Source organism: Ornithorhynchus anatinus, chromosome 15 (assembly GCF_004115215.2).
Source record: "Ornithorhynchus anatinus isolate Pmale09 chromosome 15, mOrnAna1.pri.v4, whole genome shotgun sequence".
Taxonomy (NCBI): Eukaryota; Metazoa; Chordata; class Mammalia; order Monotremata; family Ornithorhynchidae; genus Ornithorhynchus; species Ornithorhynchus anatinus.
The window spans coordinates 24,216,913-24,237,715 of record NC_041742.1 but is presented as its reverse complement, the minus strand read 5'-3'; the positions used below and the strand labels follow the sequence as shown (position 1 = coordinate 24,237,715).

General features: G+C 52.2%; 1 protein-coding gene across 4 annotated transcripts in view; it reads right to left on the bottom strand.

Moving 5' to 3' along the window:
* Nucleotides 1-18,744, bottom strand: part of REPS2 (RALBP1 associated Eps domain containing 2) — a 107,122-nt gene extending 88,378 nt beyond the window's left edge. For 2 of the 4 annotated variants that reach the window (XM_029080064.1, XM_029080066.1), the window contains exons 1-2: nucleotides 18,715-18,744; nucleotides 18,027-18,202 (exon numbers count right to left, since the gene is read on the bottom strand). In XM_029080064.1, coding sequence (XP_028935897.1) covers nucleotides 18,027-18,202; nucleotides 18,715-18,724 — 186 coding nt within the window. In that variant the 5' untranslated portion in view covers nucleotides 18,725-18,744. Of the gene's footprint in view, nucleotides 1-12,548; nucleotides 12,768-18,026; nucleotides 18,203-18,714 lie in introns of those variants that run through there. The other 2 variants (XM_029080065.2, XM_007670464.4) reach the window with 1 other exon arrangement.
* Between the last annotated feature and the right edge of the window lie 2,059 nt (nucleotides 18,745-20,803).

The following is a 20,803-nucleotide window of genomic DNA, read 5'->3' as shown; positions in this document are numbered from 1 at the left end:
GCTCCTAAACTCACTTCGGTTACTTCCACCACTCCGGTCGTATTTACTGGGCACTTAGCGCGTGCCCGGCACTGTAGTAAGCGCTACACATCCCTTGCCCAGGATGAAACTTACCGTCTGGAGTGGGAGACAAACAGTAATAGAAAGAAATGATGGATAAGGACATAGACGCTGAAACCAAATGTGTAAAAGAGATGCTCGCGAAATAAGTCCCTAGGCATTTTTTTTTTTTTTTTTAGAAAAGCAAGTCTTGAGGGATTAAAAAAAAAAACTGGTGGGTCAAACTGCAAAATCCCTTCATATTTCAGAGACGCAGTAGTTTTGTCTCCCGACTGTTGGAATAGCTCAAGCGCTCAGCACAGTTCCCCGCACACAGCTAGCGCTCAATAGATAGGATCGATTGATTCTGGGCTCCCAAGAGAAAGGCACCATATCAGCACCTGATTGGGTCTGGGGAAGAATCACCACGTTCCGACCATCTACAAGGGGGAAAAAGAGGAAACCCTTCATTCATTCACTACTATTTTGCATCATTTGAGTGCCCCTGAATCCTAAGTTTCATATCATGGAATTTAAACGCGGCGATAAATCTGGGCGGTTGAGATCCGAGGACAATACAGTCCGATGCTGTGAATGTCGGTCGGCCCGCAGCGTAACGTCGGAAATGAGCCGAGCGGTGGGGGTGATCATTAAGACTGCTCTCAGCACAATTACTGACCTGCCGGGATGAATCAGATGGCTAGCAAAAAACGAAAAATTCATGACCTACCGCTGCCAAGCTCCAGCTGGACCCAGTTGCCGCTTAACAGAATCCAGCAATAGCAGAAGACCCAAAGACACAAGAAAAGGGCCCACGGGGTTTAATCTGGAAGGAAAACAGAATTCTAGAACCAAGTCATAAAACGGAAACCACAGAAAAAAGGAGTGGAAGGTTGCGACTCAGAAGAGAGCCATTTAGAAGGAACTCGGAGGCAGCAGATAAACCGTAGCACTCACCTAGATACTCATATCTCTCCTTAGCACGTATGTATATATATATTAATGCCGCTGTAATATCGGTAGCACTCCCGAAGCCACCGGTGAAGTTCACAGTACGCTTCAGGTGGAACGAAATAAATGATTCCGTACCTGCTCAACGTGACCTTATAGTCTAACAGGGCCACCGACACCAAAATACTTGTTTACATTCAGTTATTTTTCCTTTGATTGCTCTCTAAATATTTTTAGGTCTCTCTCCCTCCGAAGGAAGCACTTAATACAGTGCTTTGCACACCGCAAGCACTCAATAAATATGAAGTGTGAGCTCCTTGGCAGCAGGGGATCTATCGCTCCTCTGTTTTGTACTTCTCATCGGGCTGGGCTATCCCTAGGCAGGCACTGTTCTCTTCTACTCGTAGCAGGTGAAAAAGCTTTGGAAAACAGCACCGGGTATTTCAGAGACTTCAGAAGGATCAGGGCAAACTGGGCAGAGGGATCCGCGCGGAAATCACAACGGCCACAACAAAATAAAGCGAAGACTGGATGATCGATGACCTGCAATCTAATCTCTGCTCGACAAGCTTGCAGGTGTGAATATTCAGAATTCTCCTTCCTCTCCGGGAGCGGGCACAGACGGTCATCACCCAAGCAGAAGTACGGCCTCTAGACCGCCAACTCTTCGAGGGCAGGGAATCCCCTTCTGCTGTACTCTCCCGAGCGCTTAGTACAGTGCTCCGCACACAGTAAGCGCTTAAATCAATACCACTGGGCAAAGGGGAAGGGATGTTACGGTCCGTCTCCCCGGCTCCAGATGTACAGTGAGCACTAAAAATCAGGGAGAGGACTTGGCCCTGAGAACGGGGAACTGGCTGTTCTATTTTTGCAAAAAACACGTTCCACCTGACCACCAATCGTTGCTCCGCAAGGTAATAAGGCAGGACCACTCGTCCGAGCCCTTCGGAGAACATTCCCTACGACGGGCCCCGCTGAGGCGACGCGAAGTGCCCAGTAAGCTCCAAAGCCTCTTCATCTTTTATCCTCCCGTCCAGTCGGCCGGATTCGAGTGCTCACCGTGTGCCAAGCACCGCATTAAGCGCTTGGAAAAGTACGGTACCAGAGAGTTGGTAGATGAGATCCCTGCCCACGACAAACCTGCAGTCCACAGAGGAGACAGACATTAAGCGCTTAATACAGTTCTCTGCCCACAGTAAGCGCTCCATAAATACGACAATGAATTAAACGACAGCCGGGGAAAGAATAAACCGTAAGGATATTTACTGAAGTGTCGTGGGGCCAGGGTCCCACGACACTTCAGTAAATATCCTTACGGTTTATTCTCCAGCCTCAGAGGACGCAAAAAAGGGAAAATGAGGTTATCCGAATTTTCTGTTTGCATGAGGTATCTAAGGAGAACTAATTTTTCCAAAGAGATACCCACTGCATAGATGGAGATGCCGACAGCCAATATTTTGGGGGGGAAAAGATGCCGAGTGCTACCGGCATATTTTCTGTGGCGATAAGGATGCTCGGATCTTCCATTGGGAACGCTGAGCACACGCGTAGAAGAAGATAAAAATCATCAATGACCACGGAACGGCGCAAGTGCAATTACCTGAAGACGGAAAGGTGGTGGGGGAATACAGAGAAGGAGCAGAAGGAAAGGCGAGGAAGAGTGCAGCCGAGGAAAAACACGGCCAGATTCTTCCCCGGAATTTTCCATCCCAGCAGGTCCCTGGAAACGCAAGGCCGGAGAAGATACCCACTCTCAGGGTCTCCAGCAGGGGTGGGTCCCACAGTGGCGTGGCTTAGGGGAAAGAACCCGAGCTTGGGAGTCAGAAGTCGTGGGTTCTAATCCCTGCTCCGCCACTTGTCAGCTGTGCGACCTTGGGCAAGACACTGGACTTCTCTGGGCCTCAGAGACATCTGCAAAATGGGGACGAAGACTGCGAGCCCCACGTGGGACAACCTGATGACCCTGTCTCTACTCCAGCCCGGAGAACAGTGCTTGACGTTCATTCAATCGTCTTTATTGAGCGCTTACTGTGCGCGGAGCACTGTGCTAAGCGCTTGGACTGTACAATTCGGCCCATAGGAAGCGCTTAACCAACACCATCATCCTCTGGTTTGTGTCCGGAGGGGATGGGATCCACGTGCGGAGGTGGGGCGGGGGGGGGGGGGGGGGGGAGCGTCTCCGGGCAGGAATGCCGGACAAGGCCTCCGGCTCCACCGGGAGCCCAGGTCGGGATCCAGAGGGGAACGCTAATCCGTGAGCTCCTCGTGGGCAGGGAACGTGTCCGTTCTCTTCCTCCGTGTACTCTCCCCAGCGCTTCGTCCAAGGTCCTTCGCACGGTCAGCGCTCAATACAGACGACTGACTGATCGACACGCGATCGGCCGGTCAGCCGGCGGCCACGAGGAGGTGGCGGAGGTCTGGAGCCGAGGACTGTGTGAGCTCAGCGGCCCCGCCCCTTCCGCCGTCAGTTCGGGACCCATTTACCTTCCCCTTCCTTTGGAGTCTTGCACACGGCCCTATGGTTCATGCAATCGTATTTATTGATCGCTTACCGCGTGCAGAGCACTGTACTAAGCGCTTGCGAAGTACAATTCGGCCTACCTTGTTGCCAATGCTATTTCCTAAGTGTCTGTCCTCTCCACCGAGGTTGCGGGAGTTAAAGTCCTTGAGGGCAAGAAACACGTCTGCCATCTCTGTGGTATTATATTCTCATTCATTCATCCAACAGTAGTTATTGAGCGCTTACTATGTGCAGAGCACTGTACTAAGCGCTTGGAATGGACAAATCGGTAACAGACAGAGACAGTCCCTGCCCTCTGACGGGCTCACGGTCTAATCGGGGGAGACGGGCGGACGAGAACAGTGGCAATAAATAGAGTCGAGGGGAAGAACATCTCATAAAAACAATGGCGACTAAATAGAATCAGGGTGATGTACATCTCATTAAACAAAATAAATCGGGTGATGAAGACATATACAGTCGAGCGGACGAGTATAGTGCTGAGGGGGTGGGACGGGAGAGGGGGAGGAGGAGAGGGAAAGGGAGGGGAAGAGGGTTTAGCTGCAGAGAGGTCAAGGGTGGGGGGTATTCTCCCAGTGCTTAGTACAGTGCTCTGCACACAGTAAGTATTCATTACTACTGATGATGATGTCAAGAGTTTTCTATTTACCCTAGCACTTTGTACTGTGCTTGACAAAAATTACCATTACTACCGGTGCTTACAACAGTGCTTGGCACCTAGTAAGCACTTAATCACCATTATTATTATCATCATCACTACTAGGTATCCTGGGCACCTTCCACTTCAGACGCATTCGACTATCTTTTCATTATTGAAAGGATATTCATCATTATTTCATTCTCCCCCACTCTGAGACCGTGAGCTTGCGGCCGGCAGGGAATCACTGTTTATTGTTGCGCTGTACCTTCCCCGGTGCTTCATACGGTGCTCTGCACACGGTAAGCGCTCAGTAAACACCCTCGAATGAATTCTACAGGAGATAGTACCCAAAAACCCAAAATACCACCACTGTTTCACGAAGCCTTCTCCCAGTAACCATCACTACTTGAAACCGTCCTCAGCTCCTACTATCTAAGCATTCCTTATAGTCCTCGCAGAATCAAGCCTCGTTCTAGCCTACAAATGATGCTATTTAAAGGACACCATGCAGAGAGACAAGGCAGTTAGCCGTTCCGCTGAAATGAGCTGAGTAAAAAGCAAGCGGATGAGCCATGGTTTTTTTTTTAAAAAAAAAAGCCTCTCTCTCTTCAACCACCTACTTCCTTCTGCTGGACAGATAGCTGTTTCATAACAAAACATACGAGACTCACTGCTTCAAAAAAAAACAACAAAAAAACCCTCCACACACTGCTAATTACGGTGATCACTTTTTGTGAAGCCGTGTTTGCTTCCAAATAAAGCTAGCCGAGCAAATCGTCTGCCAATAACCATCTCGGGACGAGATTATTCGATGTTCCAAAGAAGCGGGGAGTGACCACACATTTGCTTCACTTCCTACTTGGGTAAAGCTAAAGCTAAGCTTCAGCTAAAGCTCAGGTGACAGGGCCAAGTCAGCCGATGCTTTTAATTTTTTGATGAATATTTCACAGCTTCCCTTTGCCATTTTTGATATCAGTAGTTGACACGGCTAAGAGATGCTCCAAAAGTTAAATGGGGAGGGAGAGAGAACCTGAAGGGCTCCCCAACATTCACACTAGGTATGGGAAACGATAGGCTTGAAAAAACAAACCAAAAAAAAAGATACAGCAAACGACTGACGATAAGAAATTGAGAAGGCATTTTCATTCATTCATTCAACCGCATTTATTGAGCTCTTACTGTGCGCAGAGCACTGTACTAAATGCTTGGAAAGTAAAATTCAGCAAGGGAGAGAATCCCTGCCCACATGGGGCTTAGAGTCTAGAAGGGGGGAGATAGATATTAAAACAACAGGCAACAAAACAAGGAATCCCTTCCCTCTGTGAGCCGGTAAATTTTAAATTCCATATAGTATTTTGTTCATTCTTTCAGTTCCCTGGTTCAGCTGAAATAAGGTAATTCCCTTTATGCTCGGCAGTTGCTTCCCTTCCCACAAGCTCCTCATGTTTAAGTCGCCAGATTCAGCTTCTCTCAGCTCAAAGAACATTCATCCCTCCGGAACACGCTCAGATCGTGACTGCGTCTGTCTCCAGTTGAAGAGAGGAAAAAATAGAGACAGAGAAATAGAGAGGTGACGTCGTCTTTTTGAAGACGAATTGGTGGATGCTGCTCTGAAAACCTAAGTGACCATCCATACGTCTCAGCATTCCTATTGAACTGATACTTGCGGGCACAAAAATCCTTACGGTTTTCAGGTCTACGCTTTCTAAAAAAGCAAAAAGGGTTTCTACCCTTGGACCCACCCAATGATTGGTAAAATAATAAGGTTGGTATTTGAGCGCTTACTGGGTGCCTCTTGTACATTTCTTTATATGTAGACAAGTGATTCTTGTGCAAAAACACCTGTCTTCACTTGTTCATTCATTCAATCATATTTATTCAGCGCTAACTGTGCGCAGAGCGCTGTACTAAGCGCTTGCAAAGTACCATTCAGCAACAAATAGAGATAATCCCTACCCAACAACGTGCTGTCAATTAAATTCTTTAGCTCTCAGTTCCAGATACAGCCATTTGACTCCTCTAGTGAGGAAGACTGTCAGACGTTTTTCTCCCATTTTAATCGCTTCCTTCTGTTCATTTTAGAAATTCATTTTTAACCCAATATCCAAAAAAAAAAAAAAAACACCCTACCTTTTCATTCGTTCCGAATGAAATACAGTGAACAAATTCTGTTGGAAAAAAGCTGCAACTCAGAGTAGTCCCCGAATATATTCGGTCGCATTTAGTGAGCACTGAGGGTGTGCAGAGCACTGTGTTAAGCCCCACAATAAGCAGGGACATTCCCACCGATCTTGGAAACCTCGGCGCACGTGAATATTACGACGCATGCTGATTAATAAGAAGTCTAACACAAGCTGCCTGCCAAAAAGTTGAGAGCCTTCCGGCGACGAGCAGTTCTACCTGTTCCTCAACTTCTTTCCCACCTCTCGGGTTTCTGTTCGACAGGACAAGACGACTGAGGGTGGAAAGTCAGTTTTCAGGTGAAGCTGATGCCCAACATCCTTCGGATAATAATTATGTCGGCATCTGTTAGGCGCTTACTATGTGCCGAGCACTGTTCTAAGCGCTGGGGTAGATACAGGGTGCTCAGGTGGTCCCACGTGAGGCTCACAGTCTTCGTCCCCATTTTACAGAGGAGGGAACTGAGGCACAGAGGAGTGAAGGGACTGGCCCACAGTCACACAGCCGACAAGTGGCAGAGCCGGGAGTCGAACCCGTGACCTCTGACTCCCAAGCCCGGGCTCGTTCCACTGAGCCACGGCTGCTTCTATGCTGGTACTTGTTAAGCGCTTACTGTGTGCAGAGCACTGTTCTAAGCCCTGGGGTAGATTTGCATTTGTGATTCATCTCACCGACTGCAGTTGTTTATCTGTTGCCAAATTGTCCATTCCAAGCGTTCAGGACAGTGCTCTGCACATAGTAAGCGCTCAATAAATAGTACTGAATACAAGGTCAGCAGATGGTCCCACATGGGGCTCACAGTCTTCATCGCCATTTTACAGACGAGGGAACTGAGGCCCAGAGAAGTGACGTGACTCGCCCGCAGTCACACAGCCGACAAGTGGCAGAGCCGGAATTCGAACCCGTGACCTCTGACTCCCAAGCCTGTGCTCGTTCCACCGAGCCACGCCGCTTCCATGTTGCTATTTGTTCGGCGCTTACTACGTGCGGAGCACCCTTCTGAGCGCCGGGGTAGACACAGGGGAATCAGGTCGTCCCCCGTGGGGCTCACGGCCTTCACCCCCATTTTCCAGATGAGGGAACTGAGGCCCAGAGGAGTGAAGTGACTGGCCCGCCGTCACCCGGCTGCCGAGTGGCCCGGCCGGTTTTCGAACCCGTGACCTCTGACTCCCAAGCCCGGGCCCTTGCCACTGAGCCACGCTGGGTTGGTGAGGCGTCTCCTACCATAAAAGGGGGAGGAGATGAAAGGTTGCGTCCAACCTATCGCTTTCTTCTCGCCGGCCCCAAGTGTTTTACGGACATTCGCTCAGTCTCCCGGGTCCTTCGAAGCAGTCGGGCGAGAAGCCATTAATCGCGTCACAGAGAATCACAGCTTCTCCACTTAAGGAACGGCCGAGGTGAGGCTTTTAAAAAAAAAGAGGATCCGACCGGGCCGTCGTATTTACTGAGCCCTCAGTGGGTGCAGAGCACCGTACCGGGCGCTTAGCGAAGCCCAATACGAGAAGCAGCGTGGCTCAGTGGAAAGAGCCCGGGCTTGGGAGTCGGAGGGCAGGGGTTCGAATCCCGGCTCGGCCACTGTGGGCCAGTCACCTCCCTTCTCTGGGCCTCAGTCCCCTCATCTGGGAAATGGGGATTCACCGTGAGCCTCACGTGGGACCAACCGAGGACCCCGTATCCACCCCAGCGCTTACAACAGTGCTCGGCACACGGTAAGCGCTTCACGGATCCCGACCTTATCGCTGATATTAATAACGGGGGTGTTCGTCCGAGGCAGGCACGGTATTACCGGTGGGTACAAGCAAATCAGATGCGAGTCCCTGTCCCACACGGGGCTCACGGCCTCAATCCCCCCACTTTACAGGCGAGGGAACTGAGGCACGGAGCAGTTAAGTGACTCGCCAAGGTCCCACGGCTGACAGGCGGCAGAGCCGGGATTAGAACCCATGACCTTCCGACTTCCAAGCCCCCGCTGGAGCCACGGGGCCCTGCTGCTCCGCCTTCCCTGCCCACAGGCTAGAGGACAAGTGCTCTTTCGCCTGACCTGCATCTCACGTGATCGTTACATTAAGGCGCAACAACTCATCTCCCGCAAAATTCATTCGCTCCATCTGCGCGGCCTCACCCTGCCCTTTTCGTTTCGAGGGGGTTCGAGATCCAACTGCGGCCTTTCCATTAAGGTACCCGGCTCTTCGTGACCCTTATCGCCTGGACTCTCCACAAAAACAATTACTTTTTAAAGCCCCCGACGTTCAAAATGAGGGCGGAGACCCCGTTCCCCTTCCCCAACAGGACGGTAAAAAGGAAAAACGACGTCGCATCCGAGCGCGCGCGCTCCGACACACGCCGTCTCCAAGAGCCGACGAACTTCCCGGCTGCTCCTCGATCCTTTTCATCTTCCTCGAGCAGGTTAATAATAGTAAGGCTGGCATTGGTGACGCGCTTACTACGTGCCAAGCGCTGTTCTGAGCGCCGCGGAGGATAGCGGGTGATGAGGTTGTCCCACGTGGAGCTCCCCGTCTTCATCCCCCTTTTACAGATGAGGTCGCCGAGGCCCGGAGAGGCCGGGTGACCGGCCCCAAGTCACCCGGCTGACAAGCGGCGTGGCTGGGATTCGAACCCATGACCTGGGACTCCTTCCACCGAGCCACGCTGCGGGGGGGGGGGGAGGAGGAGCCCAAGGCATGGCCCATGAGGTCATGGGTTCGACTCCCGGCTCTGCCACTTGTCAGCTGTGTGACTCAGGGCGAGTCGCTTCGCTTCTCTGTGCCTCAGTTACCTCATCTGGAAAATGGGGATGAACCGTGAGCCTCACGTGGGACACCCTGATTACTCCGTATCTACCCCAGCGCTCAAAACAGTGCTCTGCACATAGTAAGCGCTTAACAAATACCAACATTATGACCCCCTCTGAACCCACTTCAGGTCGTTAAGGGGCCAAGTGTGCGTAGACACTTAAAGGATTCAGAAAAATTAGGCTTTCGCCAGCAGTTGCCTTTTAGCCACTAACTCCAGCGCTTACTCCAGTGCCTGGCCCATAGTAAGCGCTTAACCCATGCCGCCGTGATTATCAATCCAACCCTGAACGGACGTGTCCCTCCCGATGTGTCTGTGCCCATCCCAGCGCTCAGTACACTGCCTGGACCCACAGTAAGCGCTTAAATACCGTCATTATTACCCAAACCCTCGGCTGGGTCCAACGCGATTTGCTCGTAACCAACCCCAGCGCTTAGCACGGCGCCCTGCCATATGGTAAACACTTCCGATACCATCATCATTATTATTCCAACCCTGAATTGACGGTGGCCCACCCGATTTTGCTTGCCTCCAGCCCGGCGCTTAGCACGGGGCCTCGGCATACAGTGGGCGCTTAATGAATTCCATTATTATTATTAATAATAATAATAAGCGCTTAACAAATGCCGCTGTTATTATCCCGGCTCTGCCCCTTGTCAGCTGTGTGACCGTGGGCAAGTCACTTCACTTCTCTGGGCCTCAGTTCCCTCATCTGTCAAATGGGGATGGAGACTGTGAGCGCCACGTGGGACAACTCCATCACCTTTATCCTCCCCCGGGGCTTAGAACAGCGCTTTGTACGTAGTAAGCGCTTCACAAATGCCAACGTTATTATTATTCTTCTGTGCCCTCAGTTACTTCATCTGTAAAACGGCGTTTAGGAACGGGAGCCTCGTGTGGAAAGAGCCCGGGCTTGAGGAGTCAGAGGTCGTGGGTTCGAATCCCAGCTCTGCCACTTGTCCCTTGTGTGACTGTGGGCAAGTCACTTCTCCGGGCCTCAGTTCCCTCATCTGGAAAATGGGGATGGAGACTGTGCGCCTCACGTGGGACCACCCGATTCCCCCGTATCTCCCCCAGCGCTTAGAACAGTGCTCTGCACAGAGCCAGCGCTTAATACCAATATTATCGTTATTAATAATCACAGCGCTTAGCACAGTGCCGGGCGCCCAGCCAGGGCTGAAGGAATGCCAGCGGCAGTATAATAATTATAATGTTGGTGAGCAGCGTGGCTCAGTGGCAAGAGCCCGGGCTTGGGAGCCAGAGGTCGTGGGTTCGAATCCCAGCTCGGCCCCTTAGCAGCTGTGTGGCTGTGGGCCAGTCACTTCACTTCTCGGGGCCTCAGTTCCCTCATCTGGACAATGGGGGTGAAGACTGGGAGCCTCGCGGGGGACCACCTGATGACCCTGTCGCAGCGCTTAGAACAGTGCTCTGCACAGAGTAGGCGCTTAAAAAAATGCCAACATTATTATTATTATACTGACGCGGCCATTCCTTCAGCGCTCGCTAGGCGCCCAGCACTGTCCTCATCATCATTATTATTATTATTATTAATCGCAGCGCTTAGCACAGTCCCGGCCGTAGCAGAAGCAGCGTGGCTCAGTGGGAGTCAGAGGTCATGGGTTCGAATCCGGGCTCGGCCACTCGTCAGCTGTGTGACTGGGGGGCAAGTCGCTTGGCTTCTCTGGGCCTCAGTTCCCTCATCTGTAAAATGGGGATGAAGACCGGGAGCCCCACGTGGGACGACCTGATTCCCCTGTGTCTACCCCGGCGCTTAGAACGGTGCTCTGCACACCGTAAGCGCTTAACCAATACCAACTTGAGTGCTGAAGGAAAGCCACCGTCAATATAATAATAATGTCGGCATTGTGAATCGCAGCGCTTAGCACAGTGCCGGGCGCCCAGCGAGCGCTGAGGGAACGCCAGCGTCAATATAATAACCATGTTGGCGTTATGAAGCGCAGCGCTCAGCACGGTCAAAGGCGGCCCGACGCTGAAGGAATGCCACCATCAGTATAATAATGTCGGCATTGTGAATCGCAGCGCTTAGCACAGTGCCGGGCGCCCAGCCAACGCTGAAGGATTGGAAAGAGCACGGGCTTTGGAGTCAGGGCTCATGAGTTCGAATCCCAGCTCTGCCACTTGTCGGCTGTGTGACTGTGGGCGAGTCACTTCACTTCTCCGTGCCTCAGTTCCCTCATCTGTAAAATGGGGATTAGGACTGTGAGCCCCACGTGGGACAACCTGATTCCCCTATGTCTACCCCAGCGCTTAGAACGGTGCTCGGCACGTAGTAAGCGCTTAATATCAACATTATTAAGGAATGCCAGCGGCAGTATAATAATCACGTTGGCATTATGAAGCGCAGCGCTCAGCACAGCGCAGGGCACCTAGCGAGTGCTGAAGCAATGCCAGTGTCAATATAATAATGTTGGCATTGTGAAGCGCAGCGCTTAGCACAGTGCCGGGCGCCTAGCGCTGAAGCAATGCCAGCATCAATGGAATAATAATGTTGGCATTGTGAATCGCAGCGTTTAGCACAGCGCCTAGCGCTGCAGAAATTTCGGCATCAGTATAATAATAATGTTGGCATTGTGAATCGCAGCGTTTAGCACAGCGCCTAGCGCTGCAGGAATGTCAGCATCAGTATAATAATGATGTTGGCGTTATGAAGCGCAGCGCTTAGCACAGTGCCGGGCGCCTAGCGCTGAAGCAATGCCAGCATCAATGGAATAATAATGTTGGCATTGTGAATCGCAGCGTTTAGCACAGCGCCTAGCGCTGCAGGAATTTCGGCATCAGTATAATAATGATGTTGGCATTGTGAATCGCAGCGTTTAGCACAGCGCCTAGCGCTGCAGGAATGTCAGCATCAGTATAATAATGATGGTGGCGTTATGAAGCGCAGCGCTTAGCACAGTGCCGGGCGCCTAACGCTGCAGCTATGTCAGCATCAGTGCAAAGAGCCCGGGCTTTGGAGTCGGGGCTCATGAGTTCGAATCCCGGCTCAGCCCCCTGTCGGCTGTGTGACGGTGGGCGAGTCACTTCACTTCTCTGGGCCTCGGTTCCCTCATCTGTAAAATGGGGATGAAGCCCGGGAGCCCCACGTGGGACCACCTGCTGCCCCTGTGTCTCCCCCAGCGCTTAGAACAGTGCTCGGCACATAGTAAGCGCTCCCCAAATGCCCACATTATTATGAATGATGGTCGCGTTGTGAAGCGCAGCGCTTAGCACAGTGCACGGCGCCCAACGCTGCAGGCATGTCGGCATCAGTATAATAATCAGGTGGGCGTTATCAAGCGCAGCGCTTAGCACAGTGCACGGCGCCCAACGCTGCAGGAAGGTCAGCTGATGTTGCGCGATGCAGCGCGGCGCTCAGCACAGTGCCGGGCTGAAGGCGTGGATTCCCGCGCTGGGATGACGCACCTGGTGGAGGGTGTCTGCGGGGAGCTGCGCGGCGCGGAGCAGGTCCCGCACGGGCCCGGGGGCGGCGGCGGCGGCGTCCGGGGCCCCGCAACACTGCGCGAACAGCTGGGAGTAGCGTCGCTGCTCGCCGTCGTTGAGCAGCAGCGGCGGGGGCGGGCCGGGCTCCATCGGCCGGACGGAGCGACGGCGGGGACGTCCTCACCCACCGCCCGCCCCCGGGCCACTGAGCGCTCCCCGCGCCTGCGCCCGCCTTTCCGGCCCGCGCCCCGCCCTCCCGGCCAATCAGCGCCCGCCGGCCCCGCCGCCTCCGCCAATCACAGGCCCCCACCCCTGCGCGCGCGCCCGGCCCCGCCCCCCTGCCCCGGGCCCCGCCCCCGCCCCATGGAAACGGAGCGCCGCGCCGGCTCCAGCCAATCGGCGCTCGGAGCTCCCGGCTCGCCCGCCAATCAGAGCCCAGCGCGCGCGCCCGACCCCCCCCGCCCCTTGAAAGCGTAGCGCCGCACCCTCCCAGCCAATCAGCGCCCGCCGGCCCCGCCGCCTCCGCCAATCACAGACCCCCATCCCTGCGCGCGCGCCCGAACCCGCCCCCGCTCCATGAAAACGGAGCGCCGCGCCGGCTCCAGCCAATCGGCGCTCGGAGCTCCCGGCTCGCCCGCCAATCAGAGCCCAGCGCGCTCGCCCGAACCCCCCCGCCCCTTGAAAGCGTAGCGCCGCACCCTCCCAGCCAATCAGCGCCCGCCGGCCCCGCCGCCTCCGCCAATCACAGTCCCCCATCCCTGCGCGCGCGCCCGACCCCGCCCCTCTGCTCCGGGCCCCGCTCCATGAAAACGGAGCGCCGCGCCTGCTCCAGCCAATCGGCGCTCGGAACTCCCGGCTCGCCCGCCAATCAGAGCTACGCGCGGGCGCGGCCGGCCCCGCCCCTTGGAAACGGAGCGCCGCGCCGGCCCCAGCCAATCAGCGCCCGCCGGCCCCGCCGTCTCCACCAATCACAGTCCCCCACCCCTCCGCGCGAGCGCCCGACCCCGCCCCTCTGCTCCCGCCCCCGCCCCATGGAAACGGAGCGCCGCGCCGGCCACAGCCAATCAGCGCCCGCCGGCCCCGCCTCGCCTATCAATAATAATAATAATAATAATGTTGGTATTTGTTAAGCGCTTACTATGTGGAGGGCACTGTTCGAAGCGCTGGAGGAGATACTGTGTCGGCCTTCTCTCCGACCTCCCTTCCTCCTCTCTCGCCCCGCTCCGGTCTATTCTTCACTCCGCCGCCCGGCTCATCTTCCCGCAGAAACGATCTGGGCCTGTCACTCCCCTTCTTAAACAACTCCAGTGGTTGCCTATCGACCTCCGCTCCAAACAAAAACTCCTCACTCTAGGCTTCAAGGGATCTCCATCACCTTGCCCCTTCCTACCTCTCCTCCCTTCTCTCTCTCCACCGCCCACCCCGCACGCCCCGCTCCTCCGCCGCCCGCCTCCTCGCCGTCCCCCGGTCTCGCCCGTCCCGCCGTCGACCCCCGGGGCCACGTCCTCCCGCGGTCCCGGAACGCCCTCCCTCCTCACCTCCGCCAAACTGATTCTCTTCCCCTCTTCAAAACCCTACTCAAAACTCACCTCCTCCGAGAGGCCTTCCCAGACTGAGCTCCTCTTCCCCCTCTACTTCCTCTGCCACCCCCCCTTTACCTCTCCGCAGCTAAAAACCCTCATTTTCCCCTTTTCCCTCCGCTCCTCCACCTCTCCCTTCCCATCCCCACGGCGCCGTACTCGTCCGCTCGACTGTATATATTTCCGTTACCCTATTTATTTTGTTAATGAATCGTACATCGCCTCGATTCTATTTAGTCGCCATCGGTTTTTACGAGACGTTCTTCCCCTCGGCTTTATCGCCGTCGTTCCCGTCCGTCCGTCTCCCCCGATCAGACCGTGAGCCCGTCAAACGGCAGGGACCGTCTCTATCTGTTGCCGACTTGTTCATCCCAAGCGCTTAATACAGTGCTCTGCACATAGTAAGCGCTCAATAAATACTATTGAATGAATGAATGAATACAGGGTCATCAGGTTGTCCCACGTGGGGCTCACAGTTAATCCCCATTTTACAGATAAGGTTACTGAGGCACAGAGAAGTTGTCACTTCGCAGCCCCCGCGTCCAGCCCCGCCCCTCCGCTTCAGGACCCGCCCCCGCCCCCATGGAAACGGAGCGCCGCGCCGGCTCCAGCCAATCGGCGCTCGGAGCTCCCGGCTCGCCCGCCAATCACAGCCCCGCGCGAGCGCCCGGCCCCGCCCCTTGGAGACGGAGCGCCGCGCCGGCTACAGCCAATCAGCGCCCGCCGGTCCCGCCTCGTCCGCCAATCACAGTCCCCCACCCACCGCGCGCGCGCGCCCGGCCCCACTCCTCTGCTCCAGGCCCGCGCCCCCGCCCCTTGAAAACGGAGCGCCGCGCCCGCTACAGCCAATCAGCGCTCGGAGCTCGCAGCTCGCCCGCCAATCACAGACCCGCGCGCGCGTCCGGCCCCGCCCCTCGGAAACGGAGCACCGACCCGGCCTCAGCCAATCAGCGCCCGCCGGCCCCGCCTCGCCCGCCAATCACAGACCCGCGCGCGCGCGCGCCCGGCCCCGCCCCTCCCTTCCAGGCGCTGCCTCTGCCTCATTCATTCATTCATTCCTTCATTCCTTCATTCCTTCATTCATTCATCCCCAAGTATTGAGCGCTTACTGTGTGCAGAGCACCGTACTAAACGCTTCGAAAGTAAAATACAGGAATACAACCCCCGCGGGAGGGGGGGTGACCCATCAAAACAAGTAAACAGGCATCAATATAAATACATGCTCATTTGTATAGATTTGCTCCTTTGTATATAATCATGTTGGTATTTGTTAAGCGCTTACTATGTGCCGAGCACTGTTCTAAGCGCTGGGGTAGGCACAGGGGAACCAGGTTGTCCCACGTGGGGCTCCCAGTCTTCATCCCCATTGGACAGATGAGGGAACTGAGGCCCAGAGAAGTGAAGTGACTGGCCCGCAGTCACCCAGCTGACAAGTGCGTGGCTCAGTGGAAAGAGCATGGGCTTTGGAGTCAGGGTCATGAGTTCAAATCCCAACTCTGCCACTTGGCAGCTGACAAGTGCGTGGCTCAGTGGAAAGAGCATGGGCTTTGGAGTCAGGGGTCATGAGTTCAAATCCCAACTCTGCCACTTGGCAGCTGGGTGACGGTGGGCAAGTCACTTCACTTCTCTGGGCCTCAGTTACCTCATCTGTCCAATGGGGATGAAGACTGGGAGCCCCACGTGGGACAACCTGATTCCCCTGTGCCTACCCCAGCGCTTAGAACAGTGCCCTGCACATAGTAAGCGCTTAACAAATACCAACATTATCATTATTATTAAGTGGCAGAGCCGGGATTCGAACTCATGACCTCTGACTCCAAAGCCCGGGCTATATTTTCATTACCCTATTTACTTTGTTAATAAGGCATCCATCCCCTTGATTCTATTTATTGCGATTAAGTTGTCTTGTTTTTGTCCATCTCTCTTCCCCCATTAGGTTGTGAGCACCTCAGTGGGCAGGGACTGTCTCTATCTGTTGCCGAATTGTCCATTCCAAGCGCTTAGTACAGGGCTCTGCACCTAGTAAATGCTCAATAAATACTATTGAATGAATTAATTAATAAAATATATATTTTACATTGTCCATTCCAAGGGTTTAGTACAGTCCTCTGCACCTAGTAAGCGCTCAATAAATGCTATTGAATGAATGATTGAATAAAATATATATTTTACATTGTCCATTCCAAGGGCTTAGTACAGTGCTCTGCACATAGTAAACGCTCAGTAAATACTATTGGATGAATGAATGAATGTTCTGCACATAGTAAGCGCTCAGTAAATACTATTGAATGAATGAATGTTCTGCACATAGTAAGCGTTCAATAAATACTACTGAATGAATGAATGAATAAAATTGTACATTTTATATTGTACTTTCCGAGCGCTTAGTACAGGGCTCTGCACATAGTAAGCGCTCAATAAATACTTTTGAATGAATGAATAAATAAAATATACATTTTACATTGTCCATTCCAAGCGCTTAGTTCAGTGCTCTGCACATAGTAAGCACTCAATAAATACTATTGAATGAATGAATGAATAAAATATATATTTTACGTTGTCCATTCTAAGGGCTTAGTACAGCGCTCTGCACATAGTGAGCGCTCAATAAATACTATTGAATGAATGAATGAATGCTCTGCACATAGTAAGCGCTCAATAAATATTATTGAATGAATGAATGAATAAAATTATACATTTTATATTGTACTTTCCAAGCACTTAATACAGGGCTCTGCAGATAGTAAGCGTTCAATAAATACTATTGAATGAATGAATGAATGAATAAAATTGTACATTTTACATTGTCCATTCCAAGCGCTTAGTTCAGTGCTCTGCACATAGTAAGCGCTCAATAAATACTATTTAATGAATGAATGAATAAAATATATATTTTACATTGTCCATTCCAAGGGCTTAGTACAGTGCTCTGCACATAGTAAGTGCTCAATAAATACTACTGAATGAATGAATGACTAAATAATATACGTTTTACATTGTCCATTCCAAGCGCTTAGTAAAGCGCTCTGCACATAGTAAGCGCTCAATAAATATGATTGAATGAATGAATAAAATTATACATTTTACACTGTCCATTCCAAGCGCTTAGTACAGTGCTCTGCCGATAGTAAGCGCTCAATAAATACTATTGAATGGATGAATAAATAAAATTATACATTTTATATTGTCCATTCCAAGCGCTTAGTACAGTACTCTGCACATCATAAGCGCTCAATAAATACTACTGAATGAATACAGACATAATAATAATAATGATGATGGCATTCGTTAAGCCCTCGCGATGTGCCATGCACTGTTCTAAGCGCTGGGGTGGGCACAGGAAAGCAGGCTGCCCCCTCCCCGTGGGGCTCACAGTCTTCAACCCCATTTGACAGATGAGGGAACTGAGGCCCCGAGAAGTGACTTGCCCCAAGTCACCCAGCAGACAAGTGGCGGAGGTGGGATTCGAACCCACGTCCTCCGACTCCCAAGCCCGGTCTCCTACCACTAGGCCATGCCAATTCGCGGCCCTTCAGGCCGTAAAGGGAGAAAGACGCCGTTGTTTTCCCTCTCCCTCCCCTAGGATGGGAATCAGGTGGCTGTGTGACCTTGGGCAAGTCACTTCACTTCTCTGGGCCTCAGTCACCTCATCTGTCAAATGGGGATTAGGACTGTGAGCCCCAGGTGGGACAAGGACTGTGCCCAATTCAATTTGCTTTGATCCCGCCAGCAGAGAGGGTGGAACAAACGTTTTCGGGGGGCGACGAGGCAGAGGGTCCAACCAAACCCTTGGGCACCACGTTGGACAAGCCCCACCTGCTGCCAACAGAATCCTCCAGCGGAGATTCGGCACAGTGCTCGGCGCATAGTAAGCGCTTACCAAATAGCAGCAGGGCTCCTGGACGGTGACTCGAAAACACCAGGGCGTCCCAAGTGATGAACCCATCGGGATGGGAGACCACCAGGAGAAGGTGAATTCACCGTGAGGAAAGGAAGCGTTGCTTGTTCGAAGACTGGTCAGCCCTACCGGTGTCCTTGATTGACCCAGAGAGTCATCTGTGGATCGGAAAATAATAATAATCATAAAATGATAATCACGCCGGTGCCCGTTAAGCACTTAATCGGTGTCCTCTGTGGATCGGAAAATAATAATGATAAAATGATCATCATGACGGTACCCGTTAAGCACTTACTCGGTGTCCTCTGTGGATCGGAAAATAATAACAGTGATAAAATGATCATCATGACGGTACTAGTTAAGCACTTACTCGGTGTCCTCTGTGGATCGGAAAATAATAACAATGATAAAATGATCATCATGACGGTACTAGTTAAGCACTTACTCGGTGTCCTCTGTGGATCGGAAAATAATAACAGTGATAAAATGATCATCATGACGGTACTAGTTAAGCACTTACTCGGTGTCCTCTGTGGATCGGAAAATAATAATAGTGATATAATGATAATCATGACGGTACTCGTTAAGCACTTACTCGGTGTCATCTGTGGATCGGAAAATAATATTAATGATAAAATGATAATCATGACGGTACTCGTTAAGCACTTACTCGGTGTCATCTGTGGATCGGAAAATAATAATGATGATAAAATGATAATCATGACGGTACTCGTTAAGCACTTGGTGTCATCTGTGGATCGGAAAATAATAATAATGATAAAATGATAATCATGACGGTACTCGTTAAGCACTTACTAGGTGCCAAGAACTTTTCTAAACCCTGGGTAGATACAAGGTAATAATAATGTTGGTATTTATTAAACGCTTACTATGTGCAGAGCACTGTTCTAAGCGCTGGGGTAATTAGGTTGTCCCACATGAGGCGCGGTCTTAATCCCCATTTTACGGATGAGGTCACTGAGGTAATCGGGTTGTCCCACGTGGGGCTCGCACTCTTAATCCCCATTTCACAGACGAGGTAACTGAGGGCCAGAGAAGTGAAGTGATTTGCCCGAGGTCACACAGCCAACATGTGGCGGGGCAGGGATTAGAACCCAGATCCTAATGACGCACAGGCCCGGGCTCTCAGGGTGGAAAGAAAGCTGGATATTCAGGAACAGAAGCCTCAGCCTCCGAGAGTAATAATAATAATAATTAATGTTGGTATTGGTTAAGCGCTTACAAGGTGCAGAGCACTGTTCTAAGCACTGGGGGAGATAATAATAATAATGTTGGTATTTGTTAAGCGCCTACTATATGCAGAGCACTGTTCTAAGCGCTGGGGGAGATACAGAGGAATGAGGTTGTCCCACGTGAGGCTCACGGTCTGTGAGAGACCTTTAGAGAGAAAACCAAAACGCTCTTTCAGGTGAAAAAGTAGACGATGGCCATGGCAACCTCCAAGGTCACCTTGAGACTGTAACGATGAAGAGCTGGTCAGCTGTGTGACCGTGGGCAAGTCACTTCTCCGGGCCTCAGTGACCTCCTCTGTAAAATGGGGAGGAAGACTGGGAGCTGGGGTAGATACAGGGTCATCAGCTTCTCCCCCGTGAGGCTCACAGTTAATCCCCATTTTCCAGAGGAGGTCACTGAGGCCCAGAGAAGTGAAGTGACTTGCCCACAGTCACCCAGCTGACAAGTGGCAGAGCCGGGAGTCGAACCCATGACCTCTGACTCCAAAGCCCAAGCTCTTTCCACTGCCCAGCGTAGAGAAGTTAACTCTCTAACCGGGGCAGGATTAGAACCCAGGTCCTTCCGACTCCCGGGCCGGTGCTCTATCCACTAGGTCACCCGGCTTCTCGACAGAGGGAAAACGCAAAGGGAAATTCAGCACCACGGGCTGCGAAGGAGGGAGCGGAGGCACAGAGAAGTCAAGCGGCTTTCCCAAGACCACACAGCACGTCAGTGGAGGAGGCAAGATTTGAACCCGGGTTCTCTGACTTCCAGGCCCGTGCTCTTTCCGCTGGACCACGCCGCTTCTCCGGAGAGATAGTACTACAAGAAGGGAGGCAATTTTTAAGACCTCAGGATGGCGTGGCTCAGGGAAAAGAGCCCGGGCTTTGGAGTCAGAGGTCATGGGTTCGAATCCCGGCTCGGCCACTTGTCAGCTGTGGGACTGTGGGCAAGGCACTTCACTTCTCTGTGCCTCAGTTCCCTCATCTGTAAAATGGGGATTAAGACTGTGCATGTGGGACAATCTGATTCCCCTGTGTTTACCCCAGCGCTTAGAACAGTGCTCTGTAAATAGTAAGCGCTTAACAAATACCAACATTATTATTACCACTCCGCCATGCTGTTTGACCCAAACGGAGGAACGAATGTTGGGATTAAATGGTGAAATTCTCCGTCTAAGAGGTTATGGATTGGAGATCGATTATATGGATTGGATATCGATTAGACTGTAAGCCCATCAAAGGGCAGGGACTGTATCTGTTACCGATTTGTCCGTTCCAAGCGCTTAGTACAGTGCTCTGCACATAGTAAGCGCTCAATAAATACTATTGAATAAGTGCTTAGAACAGTACTTGGCAAAGGGTCACCATCTAATAAATACTATAATAATTATTCATTATTCTTCAGTCTGGAAAATGGGGATGAAGACTGTGAGCCCCACGTGGAACCTTGCATCTCCCCAGCGCTTAGAACAGTGCTGGGCACCTAGTAAGGGCCTAACCAATTCCACCATTTATTTTGATTTT